Below are 19,339 nucleotides of genomic sequence, written 5' to 3' on the forward strand. Positions count from 1 at the left end.
TTTTTGGATTGTAATAGTAATGGAACTTGTTTTGTAATTTAAGATTTGAAACGCTGTCATTATTATTTGCTCTTGTAATCCTATGTCTATCTTTGCATTACTTATGAGACCTTGTGTTAATACCTCTTAAGATCTGTCAAAAAGATAACTTGCTATCTAAGGTGGTTGGACTTGGAAAGGAGGCTATATTGACTCCTCCGACCTTCCTAAGATCTTATTTGGCTATTGACCAAAGGACTCTTTAGTGAAGTTACCCTAACCCTTAGAGTAGAATTTGGGGCGTCACAAAGTGTGAGGGATTCTATTGAGTTTTTAGCTGAACTTTACATCTATGAAATTAGTCGACTCCATGGTGTTCCGGTGAGCATAGTGTCTGATAGAGATCCTTGTTTCACTACCAGGTTATGGCAGAGTCTTTAGAGTGCCTTGGATACCCAAGTAAACTTTAGTACTAACTACCACCTTCAAACTAGTGGACAATCTGAGCGCACCATACAATTCTGGAAGACATATTAAGAGCATGCGTGTTAGACTTCAAAGGGTCTTGGGAGAAACACTTGCCATTAGTTGAGTTTGCTTACAACAATAGTTGCCAGCCCAGCATTAAGATAGCGCCTTTCGAAGCTCTTTATGGATGTCCTTGTAGATCACTTGTTTGTTACATTGACGTAGGGGATTCACCTATGCTTGGGCCCAAGTTGGTCAATTAGACCATTGAGAAAGTAGCTCTTATTCGGAAGAGATTAGTCATGGCTCAAACCTATCAAAAAAGCTATGCTGATCGGAGACGAAAGTCTTTGTCCTTAGTAGGAGACCATATGTTTCTAAAGATCTTACCCAAGACAAGGTTGATGAGGTTTGGTAGAAGAAAAAAATTATCTCCCCGATTTATTGTCCCTTTTGACATCATAGAGTGGATAGGATAAGTTACATATGGTCTTGGCTTACCACCACAACTCTCAAGAGTGCACTATGTATTTCATGTGTCAAGGTTCCATAAGTATAAACCCTATCCTTCTCACATCTTAGATCGGATAGATATTGAAGTTGACAAAGATGCATCTTATGAGGAAAGACCGATTCAAGTCCTAGACAGTCAGGAGCAAGTATTGAGGGGTAAGACCATTCCATTTGTCAAAGTGTTGTGGCGTCATTACGGTGTTGAGGAAACGACTTGGGAGCATGAATGTGGTAAACCGAGCTTAAACCATATTTTCTCATTCTTTTTCCTTCTTTTGTTACTGTAAATGGTTTGTTACTTATATGGGGATTGTTAAAAACTGATGATTATTATGTTGTTATCATATTATTGATGTTGTGTTGAGGATTAACGTTATTTCGGGGGCGAATTCCCTTAAGGGAAATATTATGACATTTTGTTTCAGGTAACTGCTCGAGTGGTGGAAATACCACTCGAGTGGAGATTAGGTGCTCCTAGTAATTGTAGGTCTAGGGACCACTCGAGCAAATAAATGGTCAAATGAGCAAAGATGAGGGGTTCCCAGTATCTCATTTTGCAGACAGAGATCCTAGAGAGAAAACTGCATTCACCACCCCATGGGGGACCTATTGTCACAGGGTTTTATTGTTTGTGTTGAAGAATGCTGAGGCTACATATTAGAGGGCAGCAACCACGATACTGCATAACATCATCCACAAGGAGATTGAGGTGTATGTGGATGACATGATTGTCAAGTCCAAAGAATGAGAAGGTCACTATGCTACATTGAAGAGGTTCTTCGAAAGAATTAAGGAGTATAAGCTGAAGTTGAATCCACAGAAGTTTACTTTTGGGATGACTGTAGGCAGAATGCTAGGGTTTCTAATCACACAACGAGGAATTGAAGTCGATCCATCAAAGATCAAGGCCATCTTAGAAATGCCACCACCAAGGACTAAAAAAGGAGATGTGGGGCTTTATGGAAAAAGTACAATTCATAAGAAAGTTTTTTTCAAAACTAACCTTGCCTTGTGAACCACTGCTTGGCTTGTTGAAGAAAAGAAAGAAGTTTTGATGGGATGATCGATGCCAATTCGCATTCGAGCAAGTTAAGCAATAATCCGCATGTGTTATCACCTCCTAAGCTAGGGAAATTGTTGATCCTGTCAGTGACCGAGTCAACAATGGGTTGCATGCTCGCGCAAAAGGCAAAGGAGAGGGTAGAGAAGGCCATTTACTACCTGAGTAAGAAGATGCTGAAATATGAGACCTGCTGCACCCCTCTAGAAATAAATAAATAAATAAAAACTTGCCTTGCTTTAATTTGGGCTACCAGTAAGTTAAAGCACTACTTGTTAGCACACTCGGTAACTCTGGTTTTGAGATTAGACCTTATCAAATATCTCTTTGAGAAACCAACGCTTACTAGTACGCTAACTCGATGGTTGCTTTTGCTTTCCAAGTTCGACATCAAGTATGTCACTTACAAATGCTCGCACAAAAGGCAGAGGAGAGGGTGGAGAAGGCCATTTACTACCTGAGTAAGAAGATGCTGAAATATGAGACTTGCTGCACCCCTCTAGAAAAAAAATAAATAAATAAATAAAAACTTACCTTGCTTTAATTTGGGCTACCAGTAAGCTAAAGCACTACTTGTTAGCACACTCGGTAACTCTGGTTTTGAGATTAGACCTTATCAAATATCTCTTTGAGAAACCAACGCTTACTAGTACGCTAACTCGATGGTTGCTTTTGCTTTCCAAGTTCGACATCAAGTATGTCACTTACAAATGCTCGCACAAAAGGCAGAGGAGAGGGTGGAGAAGGCCATTTACTACCTGAGTAAGAAGATGCTGAAATATGAGACTTGCTGCACCCCTCTAGAAAAAAAAAATAAATAAATAAAAACTTACCTTGCTTTAATTTGGGCTACCAGTAAGCTAAAGCACTACTTGTTAGCACACTCGGTAACTCTGGTTTTGAGATTAGACCTTATCAAATATCTCTTTGAGAAACCAACGCTTACTAGTACGCTAACTCGATGGTTGCTTTTGCTTTCCAAGTTCGACATCAAGTATGTCACTTACAAATATATCTAGGGAGGATTGTAGCAAAATTTTTGGGTAACCACCCAGTTGAAGGAAAAGAAGAAGTGGAGTATGTGTTTCCAGATGAGGAGAACTTATAGTATGAAGAGATCTTACAGTTAGAAGAGGATACCTGGAGGTTGTATTTTGATAAAGCGGCTAACCAATTTGGTTATGTGATAGGTGTAACACTTTGTACTTCTTCAACTCATGGAATTGCTTTTGACACTCTCATTGTTGTACTTGAAGCCTCTTTGGTTCATTTTGGGTTATTGATCGAGGGTGTATCACAATGGTAAAGTAAGATTGAACCAAAAACATTTATTCGAATAATTGTCCCCTAAATAGTCTTTACTCTTTTGCCCTTTTCTCTTTCCACACTTTGAATTTGGATGTAAGGCTAGAACCTTTGGAAAGCTTGTTTTTGAGGCTTTGATTTGCACATAAGAAAGACCTAAAACAGAGTCCGGACGAGAGATTTATGCCCGTTCGAAATTTGAATATCTATGCTGGAAACAAGTTCGCTCGAGTGAACTTTTCATCGCTCAAGCGGTCTGCGCAAATTTTAGAGATTCTGAGAGCTTCTTTTCACCGCTCAAGCCAAGCTTTGACTGCTCTAGCGGTCTGATCGATATCAGGCACTTTAAAATGAGTTTTTGGCCAAAAAATTTTCTTCTTTCTTCCTCTCTTCTCTCTCTTTCCTCCAAGAAGCCCTAGCTCTCAAAACCTTGATTTCATCCATTTTTCACCAACAATCCAACATGGATCTTGCAATAAAGATGAAGAACAAGTGAAGACTGACACTTTTAACCGATTGGATTTTGAATTTTTTAAAGAATCCTCTTGATCTAGTATCTCTACTCTTATCTTGGAGGTAGGATTACTTTTAACTTTGTATTTTTTTACTTTTAGGATGTTTATTGGTATTATTGTAACATTGGTTTTATGATTGATGTTTGAGGTTACAAAAAAACTGGGTTTTGACTTCAAAAATGGAATTTCTCCTATATTTTCTCAAAATTTATATTAATGTTGGTGGATTACGAAGACTTTAGTTGAAAAATAGCATTTTCCATATTGGAAGGGCAAAAGCCCAAATTTAATGAAAACCCTAATTTTTGAAATTGAACCATGATATGCTCAAATGGAATTAACCTTCAATTCTTTATATTTATGAGTGAATTATAAGAATGAGATGTATTTTGACTTGAGACTCGTGAAATTGAAAGCTTTTGAGATTTTTCCTTAGAAATATGAAGATTATGTATCCATAATAGTTCAATTATTTGAATGTTGATATTACCTTTATTCTTATGGGTGTATAAATTCTTAAAATTTGTGAAAATCTTGGAAATGTTGTTTTAGGGGTTGGTAAATAGCATAGGAGTCTGGGTAGAGAGTCGGGTTTGGTTTGAGTTGTGTTGTATTTGGTACCCACGCAGGGAGTCAAGGTGTCCAATTGCCCTGTTTGAGCTTGTCACTGGATGAATGTGGGAAGATGTTTTTGGGTGCCCACTGGTCCTGCCGTATTATAGTCGGTAAAAGTGGAAAGACGGATGATTTTGAGTGCCCACGTCATGCCGTATAATAGTCGGTAAATATGGAGGTGGTTTTGAATGATGTGACTTGTGTATGTGATTTGGGACTCGCTTTAAGGACTTCATGGTGTATTTACCCCCTGATGTTAAAATGTGATTTTCATGGAAATTATAATATCTAAGTTTTGTTGCTCAAACTCCTAACATGAGTTGAATAATAATATTTTTTTGTTGTGATAATGCCATATGAATTTTCAAATAATTAGATACTTTGTTAAAAGTATTTCTACTGGCATCTAGCTCATTCCTGTCTAACAATTTTAGGAATTGATGTTGTGCAATCACACCCCTAAGAGAAAGAGGTGGAATTCTTTGTTTTGTTGGAACACGAAGGCTTATGAATGTATTACGTAAAAGCTTCAAGCGTATATGTTTGGGACCGCATTTCCATTTTGTTGTAACAAGGCCTTGCCTTGATGTTTGTACGCCATTAAGGCACTATTATTTTTATTCTCTAGTTTCTTGAACTATGTAAATGTTATTATTACTAAGACAAGAATATGAAAATTGTAATATTTGATATGTACTTCAATGGAAAAGAGGACTTTTGAGATTAATGTTTTTGTTTGACTTGGAGAAATTTTGGATTTATTAGGTTATGAGAAGTGTATTAATTTAATTAATTTGGGGGCGTTACCGATTGGTATCAAAGCTAACCAGGGTTGAATATCTTGGGCTTGTGAGAAGTGACATTTGTCACAATAGGTTTACTAGGCTCGGATGGGGTGCTTACGTGTTTTACATGCTTTGTGTGTTTATGTGGATATGTGGGTATGGCATTAAGCTTCTAAGATATGACTAGCGTCCATTGCATTCATCAAAATCCTTTTGGAAAGGCACCTGATCAATGTTTTTTCGACTTGGAGGTCCTTGAGCGTCATAGGACTAGTTGGTATCTTAGGAGAGTAAGTTGCATGTGCTTTATGTGACTATGTGCTTACTTGGTTTGCCTTATGTCGTGTAGATATATGTATAGGTGTATGTTTAACTCGTGTGCAATGTGTGGGAACTTGTGTGGGGTATTAAACTATGAGTTAATTTTTTCTCTACCTTGAAAGTGTCTCTCCCTAGGAAAAATGGTAGGATAGACTAATAAGGATGGGCAGATAGGTCAAGCAAGAGGTTTTAGAATTGGTGTTGAATCATAAGCTAAATGATTTTGTAAAATTATGGGTGTAAGTGTAATCTTCAAATGTTAAAGACTATGATGCATAGTAAATGGCTTGTCAATATGAGGAGTGACTATTTCTAAAGTCTTATATTAAACTGTGGAAGTGGGCTAGATGAAGAACCTTAGAAGTAGAGTAAGTTAGAAATTAAACTTGTTATAGTAGTATGTGTTGGTTGAGACCTAAATGATGATCAAAGTGTCGTAAAAGGAAATATTTTTGTAGTGCAAATTTTCTTGGAATAGCCTAAGTTACTTATAGTTAGGTTGATTTACTTGCTTGATTGATCACTTGTGAGGTTAATGCTGGGCCTTACGCCAATTATTTTGGTACGTATTTGGGAAACGAACGTAGTCTTGGCATGTTAGAAATTGTACAATGTAGTAAGGGACGTGCTTCTTAGAGAGTTTGTTTTATTCAAAATTTTGTTGTAAATCATAAGTGAACGAATTAGGTAAAGAATTTTGGAATAGATTGGGATGAGATTAAATTTGAATTGGGCCATTTGGTGGAATTTTTAGTAGTGACAATGGTGGCTTGTGAGTAGACATTTTGGGATGTGTAGCCAAGTTTTAAATGTTTTCAAGTTTGGTGGAGACAATTCTTTCAAAGTTGGTCGTTGATGTACTCAAGTGCCATATACGAATGTTTGGGGATATGATGTGATCAGTGTCTCAGGAATTGTATTAGCAAACAAATGTCTTTAGAGAAATTTTTGAAATGATCTTGTGAGGATGTTGCGATTTTACGGAGATTATGATTAGGTGCCTTGAGATGGTTGATATGATTGTGAATTGAGAATTTTTTTATAGGAATTTATGCTTGATCCACTGGGAGAGATTAATGTTAATTTTCGTAGTTACCATTAGCTATATGTCACAAAAACAATATATATTATGCAAACCAATAGTACAAATGATTGTGTTGGGTTAAGTTTGATGTGTGTTATGATGGTGCGGTTCAAAGAACTAAAATGGAGATTTATTTTGTATCCCTTGTCCTTTAGCTATAAAATTGTTTTGTATCCTTGGTGTAAGAGTTTTGAACCCCTTATATTGATCCTTCGTTTTGCTACAAAAGTGGTGAGAATTTGTGTTGTTGGTATGTTGATCTAATATTATTATTGGGTTTAATTTGGGTGTATTTGACCTTGAGTGGTAAATGGTTTTCTTAATTAAAAGGTATTTAGTTTTGCCTAATAGAGGGTGATTCCTTATTTTAATTTTATTCCATGGTGTTTTGTGATGGTATCATCTTATAAGAAGTTATTCGGCGGACTCCTCGTCAGGAAAAAAATTGGCACAAAGTACTTTTGTTAGGTGGTTGGAGATTGTTTTGGAATGATCGTTGTTGATAGAAAAAATCGCTTCGAGTGAATAAGTGGCATTATAGCTTGTGGTAGTATCTTTAGAGTTTGAGTATAAATGAACTGATTAGAGACTTCAGAGGAGATTTCAAAATAACTACCACTATGAGCATTTGTGGGTATAACCTTGTGTCTTGAGTTGTGTAGACTTTTGTGGTGGGTTTGATATGGTAGTTTGTGTGGTTGTTTTGTGACTTAAGCTGTGGTGACAATTATATTTTATTTTCATTTTGAAAAGTTGTGGTGAATGACTTTTTGAGTTAAATTATTTTTCAAGGGTAGAGCAGCTTTAGTAGTGATTAGATTGAAGAACTAAAAATACGATTTTGTTAGAATTTAGTAATAGAGACGTAATATTATTTTGGTGAAAGGTGTATATTGAATTTCATTTGGAGAGATTCTCTTGTAAAATGAGATTAATTTATTTATTAATGATGTAAATAATTGTCATTGAGTAAGTTCAAATTGTAGAAGGTATTGAATTCAGGTTGATTTTGTGGGACATCATAATCTTAGTGTGGTGTGGAGTTGTGTTACAGCTTCAGAGTTGGTATCATTGTTTTGATTCTAAGGAATGTTAGTGTGTTGTGCGAGTATAGGTAGATGATGCAAGTGTATCCTTCGGCAGTGTGTTAATTATTGTTGTAGCAATAGGAGAGGTCAATAGGGAATCACCTCAGAACTTATCTGAATTCTACAAATGAGGTGTGTGAATGGGAATTGATTGTGTGGTGTGGAGTTGTGTTACAGCTTCAGAGTTGGTATCATTGTTTTGATTCTAAGGAATGTTAGTGTGTTGTGCGAGTATAGGTAGATGATGCAAGTGTATCCTTCGGCAGTGTGTTAATTATTGTTGTAGCAATAGGAGAGGTCAATAGGGAATCACCTCAGAACTTATCTGAATTCTACAAATGAGGTGTGTGAATGGGAATTGATTGTTTGGTAAGTGTGTGTGTGTGTGTGTGTGTGTGTGTGTGTGTGTGTGTGTGACTCAAGGAAGTGACAAGTCATGCAAATTGCTTGGTAATAGTTTCTAGTTGATTGTGTGTGATCCCCAAAATGGGGTTAATTGTGAAAATTGTGATGCAAACATAAGATAAATAATGAGTAATTGATGGATTGTAGTAGTGGTCATGAATGGGATGTGACTTCCCAAATGTTTAGTCTATTCGTTTGTTTTATTTAACCTTATTATAGTGGTTGTAATGTGTGGTTATTGCTAGAGTAATTGTAAATGGATTGTGGCATCACTATAGTGATGGGATTATTGGTTGGGTGGCATTTGAGAGTCATCGGTTGAAATATGTTTGAGAAAAGAGTTGAGAACGGAGTTCTCCCATTGAGCATGACTTTGTTTTTGTCGAAATTGAGAATTTATCGTTATAGATGAACCTGTGAGTAAAGAAGAAATAATCGTAAAAAGGGCATATGGAGTTTTATGATATGTATAACCCTTAACTACTTCAATGTAAATAGATAAATAAATAAATTTCCTTTTCAATCTTTTCACTTTTACAAATCACTTGTACGCGTCTAAAACATATATATTTATATATATATATATATATAAAGTGTTCTACCAAGAATAATCTCTTTTAATTTCAAAAGTCAGGAAATGTTATTTTCGAGTGTTTTTGGTTCTTAAGTATTTCAAAAACGCAATTGAAAAAATGTATGGGCATGGAATACTAGCTGTGTTGTAAGGATGTAGTTCGGGGTACTTTGGTTTTATTGGGTTGTGTTTGTCGAAGGCCATGATTGGCAGATAAAACTCTTATTAGAATCTTTTCTTCTCGTGAAAAGAGAATGAGGACTTGTAGTAGTGTGAGGTAATGGTTTGAAAATTTTGGTTGCCGAGCGGCCGGTAGTTGTTTCTTAGGGTGTGAATGTGATATAAGAACTATTTTTCTAAGGTTCTAGGTCATTAGACAACTGAGAGTCATTCTTTGGAGGTTGAGTCTGTTTGAGGCAGGAGTACTGTAGGTTATGTTAGTGAGACCTTTATCCTTGATCTTTAGTTTTGTGGAATCAATAGGTTCTTGTGGCTTGTTAGAGGTACGCGTGACCATTTTGTTTAATCCTACTAAATGGGGACCCGTACGTAATAGGAGTCGCCTGTCTGGGTTAAATGGGCCTTGGTAACCCTTGTGGATGAATTAGAGGAAAGACACACTGCTTGAGTATTGTTATTTGTATCATATGGGGTGGTCTAAATATTAATGTGGAACCTGAAAATATGAGAGTTAACCTTATATTTTGAATTAGACTCTGGATTGGTAATTGTAATTTTATTGGGAGTTGTTCTACCCTTATATCATTGAGTTGCCATATCTTCGTTCATCATGCAAAATCTTTTGCGGTGAGAGAATCTTTTAGGAACTTGTCGTTGAGTAGAAGTAATATGTGATTAGTTGGTGGGAGTGTTGGTTCAATCTTTCTTTCATTTGGATTTGTCTAAACTTTCAATCTTGAACTGTTTAATTTCGAGGACGAAATTTTCTAAGGTGGGGAGATTGTAACACTTTGTACTTCTTGAAGTCATGGAATTACTTTTAACACTCTCATTATTGTACTTGGAGCCTCTTTGGTTCATTTTGGGATATTGATTGAGATAGTATCACAATGGTAAAGCAACATTGAACCAAAAACATTGATTCGGATAATTGTCTCCTGAATAGTCTTTACTCTTTTGCCCTTTTCTCTTTCTACACTTTGAATTTGGATGTGAGGCTAGAATCATTGGAAATCTTGTTTCCAAGGCTTCGATTTGGACACAAGAACGACCTAAAACAGAGTCCGGACAAGAGAGTTATGCCCGTTTGAAATTTAAATATCTGTGCTAAAAGCAAGTACGCTCAAGCTTACTTTTCCTTGCTCGAGTAGTCAGCACGAATTTTCGAGATTCTAGGAGCTTCTTTTCACTATTCGAGTGGTCTAGTCGATATCAGGCACTTTAAAATGAGTTTTTGGTCCAAAATCTTTATTCTTTCTTCCTCTCTTCTCTCCCTCTCCTCCATACCCGAAACCCTAGCCCTCAAAACCTGGATTTCATCCATTTTTCACCAACAATCCACCATGGATCTTGCAATAAGATGAAGAACAAGTAAAGATCGACACTTTTAACTGATTGGATTTTGGATTTTCGAAAGAATCCTCTTGATCTTGTATCTCTACTCTCATCTTGGTGGTAGGATTACTTTTAACTTTGTATCTTTTTACTTTGAGGATGTTTATTGGTATTATTGTGACATTGGTTTTATGATTGATGTTTGAGGTTACAAAAAATTGGGTTTTGATTCCAAAAATGGAAATTCTCCTGTATTTTCTTTAAATTTAAAATAATGTTTGGTGGATTATGAAGACTTTAGTTGAAAAATAGCATTTTACATATTGGAAGGGAAAAGCACCAAATTTAATGAAAACCCTAATTTTTTAAATTGAACCATGATATGGTCAAATGGAATTAACCTTCAATTCTTTAGATTTATGAGTGACCTATGAGAATGAGATGTATTTTGACTTGAGACTCAGAAATTGAAAGCTTTTGAGATTTTTCCTTGGAAATATGAAGATTATGTATCCACCATAGTATAATTATTTGAATGGTGATATTACCTTTGTTCTTATGCGTGTATAAATCCTTAGAATTTCTGAAAATCTTGGAAAGGTTGTTTAAGGAGATGGTAAATAGCATGGGAGTCCGGGTAGAGAGTCGGGTTTTGTTTGAGTTGTGTTGTATTTGGTACCCGCGCGGGGAGTCAAGGTGTCCAATTGCCCTATCTGAGCTTATCGCCGAAAGAATGTGGCAAAATATTTTTGGGCGTCCACTGGGCCTACCGTTTTATAGTCGGTAAAAGTGAAATAACGGATGATTTTGGGTACCCACGTCCTACCGTATAATAGTCGGTAAATGTGGGGGTGGTTTTAAATGAAAGCGACTTGTGTATGTGATTTGGGACTCTCTTTAGGGACTTCATGATGTATTTACCCCCCTCCCCCGGTGTTGAAATGTGATTTTCAGGGAAATTATAATATCTAAGTTTTGCTACTTAAACTCGTAACATGAGTTAAACAATTAGATGTTTTAGTTGTGATAATGCCATATGGATTTTCAAATAATTAGATACTTTGTTAAAAGTATTTTTACTGGGTATCTAACTCATTCCTATGTAACAATTTCAGGAATTGATGATGTGCAATCACCCCTATAAGAAGGAGGAGGACTCTTTTTTTTTATTATTGGAGCACAAAGGCTCATGGATGTATTACGTGGAAGCTTCGAACGTATATGTTTGGGATCGCGTATCTATTTTGTTGTAACAAGGCCTTGCCTTGATGTTTGTACGCTATTAAGGCGCTGTTATTTTTATTCTCTAGTTTCTTGAACTTTGTAAATGTTATTATTACTAAGACAAGAAAATGAAAATTGTAATATTTGATATGTACTTCAATGGAAAAGAGGACTTTTGAGATTAACATTTTTGTTTGGTTTGGAGAGATTTTGGATTTGTCAGGTTATGAGAAGTGTATTAATTTAATTAATTTTGGGGCGTTACAATAGGTGTGCTATTAATAACACACAATGATTCCTATGCACCCCTATCTTTCAAGCTCCAATTTATGGTGTCCAATAACCAAGCAGAGTATGAGGCATGTATTGCCGGATTAGAGACAGCCCTATAAGTAGGGGCAATAAGGTCGGATGTGATCGGGGATTCAAATTTAGTTGTCTCTCAAGCCAATGGGGATTGGAAGGTCAAAGAGGAGAAAATGAAAGTTCAGCATCAAACCTTGGATATGTTGATCTTGAGATTTGAAAAGCTAACATTTACACATCAGGTGAGAGAGAACAACCGGTTTGCCAATGCTTTGGAGACCCTATCTTCGATGGTGGATATACTAATCGGGGTCAAGATGTGTCCAATCCTTATAAAGCAGAGGTATGAGCCTACATACAAAATGATAGCCGTAACACAAGAAGTGCAAGATGAAAATCCTTGGTACTTTGACATCTAGAATTTTTTTGGAAAGTGATACATACCCGCAAGGGGCAAATGCCAAGACAAAAGGGGGATACAGCATCTAGCCGCTCAATTCATCATCTGCAGAGATAAGCTATACAAAAGGGAACATTTGGGGATACACAACTTGTGCATAGAAGAAGAAAAGGTGAAGGTCATTATGGAGGCCATTCATAGAGGAAACTGTGTGGCCCATATGAATGGTATAATGCTGGCAAGGAAGATCCTTCGGCAAGATTATTGCTAGTCAACCATGGAGAGTGATTGTATCAGCTTTGTTCGGCAACACCACAAATTTCAGATTCATGTTAATCGCATGAACATTCCACCGTCAAAACTTTACAACATGACCTCGCCATGGCCTTTCTCAGTCTGTAGGATAGATGTTATCGGAAAGGGTTCGAACATACATGAGTTCATCTTGGTGGCTATTGACTACTTCACCAAATGGGTAGAGACGCTGTCATACTCGGTGCTGAAGGCATCGCATGTAGCCAAGTTCATCAAGAACAACATCATTTTAGGTATGGAGTGTCCAATGATATTATCAGAGAATGGCTCACATTTCAAAAGGGAGGTAATTGATCTACTCGAGAAGTATGATATAGCCTTTCACAAGTCATCAACATATAGGCCACAAACCAATGGAGCCGTTGCAGTTGCGAATAAGAATGTCAAGAATATCCTGCGCAAAATGATGGAAACCTACAAGGATTAGCCCAAAAAGCTACATTTTGCACTCTGGGGATACAAGACATCGATTCGAATATCTATAAGGGCAACCCCCTACTCTTTGCTTTATCGGATGGAGGTTGTGTTGTCGATTAAAGTAGAGATACCCTCGTTGAGAATTATGGCTGAATGTCAGATAGTAGAGGCAGATTAGCAATAGAGTAGATTTGAAGAGCTGATGCTATTTGACGAGAGGAGATTGAAAGCGTTATACCATGTGCAGGGGTATCCATGCAGGATTGTGTTTGACTTGAGTTGAGTGACCAAATGAAAGTTGCATGCTTCTTGTTTTTTTTTTTTATGCTTGTTACTAATATAGTGTTGAAGTATGAGATAGTAGAGAAAATATGGTAAGCAAATATAGTCATTAATGTTCTTAATATGTATATATGTGTTTGTGTATAGGGTTTAAATTTATATATACATATTCTTCTTTGTTTTTGTTTTTGTTTATTCTCTCTAGTAGATATAATTTTTTAGACAACAATCCAATATAAAATATAGGGTAAAATTCAGTTTACCCCATGTGGTTTGGGCTCGGAGCAGTTTACCACTCTATGATTCAAAAATAGATAGACGACTCCCTTGTGCTTTTGGACTAAACTGCAACGAAAAAACATGAAATTACCTTAATACCCCTATGGCCTACCAAGCTGCCACCCTATTTTTTGTTGCTCTTATTTCTTTCTTGCTTTTCTTTTTTCTTCTTCTTTTTTTTTTCTCCCTCTTCTCTTGTATACATAATTTCTAACTTAACAATAATAATTTTTATTTGAATTTTTTTTTTTTAAGATTCTCTCTCTAGAGAGCGAATGTTCCCTCAGGGTAAGGTGTTTTGTTCCTTTCAGAAAGTTTCTTTTCGTATGTAGACGAGTTGTAAAATTTTGCTTTCTGCAAGACAAATAGTGTTCTTGTTGGTCTATAAAGGGAGTGGACTGTGTAGGGGTTTTTCTCCTTTTAAGGTTTCCTTGTTACTTTATTCTGTGGTCCCATTGTTTAAAGGGACTGCTTTATGGAGAATCCTTTAATACGTAAGGGTGGTTAGTCAAATAACAGTAGGGCGAAGGTTGGAATTGAGTTTTCTGAAGAACCTAGGCATCTTCCTCATACTCAAGCTTTTGTTCCACCACCAAGGCATCACATTCGTAGTGGTCTTAGTATGGAGATGGAGGATACAACTTGGGATCTCGAACGTCATGAACTTGAGCAATGCTTGGTTGGATTTGTCCCAGATGAGCATATTTTGTGTCGTATGTAATGCAACTTCATATTTACGACATTTGGAATTTGGAAGGCACGGTTTATGTTTACCGTCGTAGTAAGAATTTCTTTGTATTTTTGTTTGAACATGAACATGACATGCATCGTATTGCAGCAAATGGCCCTTATGCTATTGAAGGAGCATTGTTAGTTCGTGATTACTGAAAGCCTGGTCTGGTGATTGATTAGTTGGTGTTTGATAAGATGGTTGTTTGGGTCAAATTATATGGTTTGCCATTGGAGTGTCTTACAGAGGAAGTGGGTTTCAGACTGGGAAGAGCTGGTGAGGATGTAATAAAGGTTGATACGGATGTGCTAATGCCTCGCAATATTCGGTTTCCAATTGAGCAACCTTTGATTGGCGCGCTCTATTTGAAATTCAGGGATGGTCACCATCAATGGATTACTTGTAGCTATGAGCGTTTGTGTAAGGTGTGTTGGAATTGTGGTAGGGTGGGTCATACTTTATCCCACCATACTCTATTGTTTGGAGATGCTCAAAGTCTCATAGCGGAGGGTATATGGCGGATATGGGGAGGAGAGTAGGAGCTAAAGTGCTTACTCAAGAAGATTAAGCAATGTACACGTCAAGAATCAGAGCTAATGCCCATCATCCGGAGTGGCTCACAACTCGCATTTTTTAAGAGACAATCCAGAATTTAATTCCAGAGGCTGTGGGTGGCCATGAAGATGGTACTGATGCAGCTATGTCGCCGACAAATGTTGACAATTTTGTAGAAGATTGGGATAGACATTAGGATCATAGGCTGCAGGATTTTCAGTCAAAAAGTGATGAAGAAAGGCAAAATCACCGTCAAGAAGTTTTGTTGCTAAGAGGTGTGCATGTGCCGGTCCATTGAAGGTTCTAGAAAATTTAGACAACTGGGCTCTTACGTCATTAGCTCAAGAATTGGTAGGTTCGGTAGTTGAGTTCAAGGATCTAAATATCGGCCGGTACGTCCCGTACCGGCCGGTTCGTACCGGAGAATGGGAGGGCCAAGTCGGATACTCACCGGTATACCGGCGAGAATGGATTTCACGTCCGTATCGGCCGATTCCCGACACGAATCGTCCCGAATCCGATACGTAAGTGTAAATCATAGTATAAAAGTGCAGCGGATAAAATATTTAGATCATACCGTTAGATGATAGAACCTCGTGGATAAATCACGTGCTTCTAGAATCTTTAGATGAACCAACCCAGCAGTGAAGTGATATTACAGAATGAATATCACCCACACAAATCACAGTGCAAATGACCTGATCGTTGTTTTTGGGAGAGAGTCAGTATATGGGTAAAACTCAGATCATACGTTGTTTCTCTCTTAATCGCCCATAACCCATATACCAAATATATAATGTGTTATTATTGTCTATCCATCTCAGTTAATGGAGATAATATCTGTATCCTGAGTGGTTATCCTAAATAGGTTTGAATTCAATTTCAAAACCTATTTGGATAAGGTTCAAATTCAAATTCAAATGGTCATGCCATATGGGCGCCCATTACTAACATCTCCCACTCACACATGAGTTGGCATGACACTGCCACATCTCTATCTCAATCTCCCCAAAAATGAACAATCTCATACTAGCCAATGCACCGTGTGACTGCTGAGAACACCTGCATGTGGGAGCTCTATACTAGAAACTCAATATGAGTCAGTATAGAGACATCAACCCAAAAAGAACAGAGATTGTATCTCATACACCCCAGACTCATCTAATTACACCGGTCCAAAAAATATCTCTAATCCCTCAAAAAGAGCATGTTTGACCCTCTCAATTCTTGCAATATATTCACACTCAATTCGCTTTTCATACAGAGCGATGTGAGTTGCCGGCAGTGAATATACAACGGTGGTGTAATACTAGATGATCTTCCCTTTGCCCTCATGCCATTTAGTTTAGGATTGACCGCTTTCCCAGTGATGTCCCTTAAGGCCGAATCATACATGACCGCAGGCAACATACCAAAGTAGCAGAACATCAACCCCGTACCTTATGACATAGTCAAAAGTCATAAAAGGGTACATAAATGAAAGTCATATCAATAATGACATGTAAGACTCACACAGTGAGGAAACAGGGATCCATTCTCTCACCTCATTACTCGATCGCCAAGCACATGTAGCATGAATACATGTTACGGTGGAGTAACTCTTCCATAAAGAATGACGTCATACTCGATACACCGTACAGATATTAGTCTAGTCACTTTCTAGTGCCTAACCCGAATTCTCTATTTGCTCGCCTTCCAGGTGCCAAATGAGATCTCACATCTGGCTAATCATAATAGGCACAACATGGAAAGTGGGTATTAACATCCATGTTTGGTCCTTAACACGACCTCATCTTGGTTGTAACCAAGGTGACATGCATAGTGGATTATTTAAGCCTCTCTTGGCTCCAAATAAAAATAAACCCCTAGTCTCAACCTTGCTCGCTCCCAAGCGCCAAGGGCGATTGCTCGTGTGAGTGAGCCAATCTTGCCTTCTGACATCATCATCTGCTAATCATTATGACACAAATCATAATAGTGTCAACATCCCATCATCTCAAAATAAGTGATCGATTTTAAAAAAAAATTGACCACAGCTTGCGCAATTCTAGATTCCAAACATAAGCCTTATCAGCACCTCTTGCGATAAGTATATACAACGGAATCCACCATGTGCGCCTCACATGAAGTGATTCAAGATCACAATTCTAGATTCCAAACATAAGCCTTATCAGCACCTCTTGCGATAAGCATATACAACGGAATCCTCCATGTGCGCCTCACATGAAGTGATTTAAGATCACTACCTCTTGCGCAATTACCTCTCTAAAGATATTTTGGTGACCAATTTGCGTTCATTCTGGATGCGCCCAACTAGCGTATTGAATCTTACAATGAGCAAATTAATATACTACTAGTAAAGCATTTTATCCACAATCTAATGAGCAAGGTCAATGTCTAAACAACTCAGTTGACCATTTACCAAAGATAACACTTATCATGCCGAATGCACTCACATAGCGTACTTTAGGCTCCCACATAAAAAAAAAAAAAATCAAGGAATATAGGTCATTTGTTTCTCCCAAAGACAATTCAAGGATTCACTCAATAGCTAAGGCTCTGGCTTTTACCGATAGGTAAGTCAATGGGTTTGCAATTTTGCATCTAGAATCATTCTAGGATATTCCTTATGTAAGTCATCGAAGACAAAATAGGAATTCTCCCAAAACAATCCCTAAGGATCGTACATCCGAGCATATAAATTACATCACCCATGTCCATCATATCTAAAATAGAGGACTGCCCACCCTAGGTGGCGACAACCTTATAAATTCTTGGCTCATAATGACTAAGTAAGGAAAAACTTCTTTTGGACCATTGATCATGCCTAAGTGATCTTCATCGATCATCGTTGGCCTATCATGGCTTGGCGAAATCTAAGAACCACTATTTGGATAACTGTTTTAGGCTGTAAAAGATTTATTGGAACTAGCAACCTTTTTGTGCTCTTAACTTTTCACCAAAAAAAAACATAAGGTAAATCCCTACGGATCTACTTATTCAATTCTCCAACGAGAAGTTAGGTCACAATGTCCACAAATCAATGTTCTGAACTTATGTCAATCATAGCCTAAGTCAAAATAACCTCACTCCCCAGGACGAAGTCAAGGAGGAAGTCAAAATAACCTCACTCCCCATGAGGAAGTCTTCTCATGGTCTACACTTTCCTCAATGGTGCGACTTTTCAGTATCTAGCGAACCTTATGCCTCAACAATGATTATCCAAATTACGCATAACTTTAGAATAGTTTCGCGTCATAATGGAAAGTCAATCAAATTATAGAAAAGGTTAATCCTCAAAGACTTTGTCTTAAACCGCGCAACATTAATCCACTTTCTAAAAACAGGGGACTAGAGCCTTTGGCATTATCCTAGGCTCTTTATCATCTTGCGGAGCAATCATGAATGTTTCCTTCTCAATCACCCAGTGATGACGTGGAAAATTTTCACATTTGCTACCACGCAATTAAGAATGTAGAGTATTCTTCTCTAATGGAGTAATCCATTAGTAGGCACATCGCTCCCACTGTCCCTAGGATATTGGAGATTTCTTTCCATTCTCAACTAGGCTACATAAAAGCGCTATGCTTAGAATTCTCTATCTTATAGAGTTCCAAAACTCTATTCACGTCACATTTACTAAGAAAACTTTATGTGACTTAGTTACACTACCACAAAGTTGCTTACCTATATGCACATGACCCGGAGGGGTTTACATGACAGCATACAATAATGCACCAAATAACCCTTTGTGTTTACAAGACAGCATACAATAATGCGCTATAGAATCCTAGGTCTTAACTTCGCAATCTTATGAGAAGTAAAATAAAGATAAGCTGCTTAACGGTTACAAATCGCCCAGAGATGGCTTTCCGCTAACTCATTACTCAAATGGAGTGTAAAATCTGATATGGAGGGCACTTAGTTAGGGATATAGGCAACAAACTAGTGCAATTCCCAATTTGGGAAACACTTTTGCGCCATTATCCACCTAACATTAACAATATTTAATTCCTTATCTCTACTACACCATTGTGTTGTTGAGTACTAGGAATAATCAATTTTCTAAGCATCCATTTCTCTTCACAGAGTTTCCTAAAATAACTCAAATAGATACTCGCCACCTTGGTCAAAACTAAAAGCACAAAAGCTGTTATCTAATTGATCTCAACCTCATATGTGCAATGTCAAAAAAATCATCTCAAAACTTTTGACTTATGGGAGATCAAATAGTCTTGACTCAGATGCGTATCGTAATCTATAAATGTGTCGCGATTGAGGCTTAGCTATCATACCCTTACACATATCTAGTCACAAAGATCATAGTGGACTAAATGCGCCAATTCAAATGACCTTCTATGGCTTTCCTACTTACTTGTGCGCAACCATTGCGAACAAAGTTACACATTCACATGAGAACAAGATGTCATAAGCGAGTGGGCCCGAGAAGGCCTACTCAAACCATCGTGTCATTATCTCATTAATGTGATTAAGTATAATAAGCCACCGGTTCATGACCAATGTCATAAACTAATTCTAATCATCTTAATGTGTGAGTTCTCGAAGATAAATTTAAAAGGTTTAGGCCCAACTAGGTGATGACT

General features: G+C 37.4%; 1 protein-coding gene across 1 annotated transcript; it reads left to right on the forward strand.

Annotated features, from left to right (window-relative positions):
• Window positions 1-12,434: 12,434 nt before the first annotated feature.
• LOC145799639 (uncharacterized) lies at window positions 12,435-12,899 on the forward strand. Its single transcript, XM_082889239.1, has one exon. It carries the CDS (start codon window positions 12,435-12,437, stop codon window positions 12,897-12,899), a length of 465 nt encoding a protein of 154 aa, XP_082745365.1.
• The last annotated feature ends 6,440 nt before the right edge of the window (window positions 12,900-19,339 follow it).

The sequence above is a fragment of the Camellia sinensis genome, chromosome 9 (assembly GCF_055761805.1).
Source record: "Camellia sinensis isolate YWXY chromosome 9, ASM5576180v1, whole genome shotgun sequence".
In the NCBI taxonomy this organism is placed as follows: domain Eukaryota; kingdom Viridiplantae; phylum Streptophyta; class Magnoliopsida; order Ericales; family Theaceae; genus Camellia; species Camellia sinensis.

Coding starts and splice junctions, on each gene's coding strand:
- LOC145799639 (XM_082889239.1), top strand. CDS start 12,435: ATGGAGAGTGATTGTATCAGCTTTGTTCGGCAACACCACAAATTTCAG.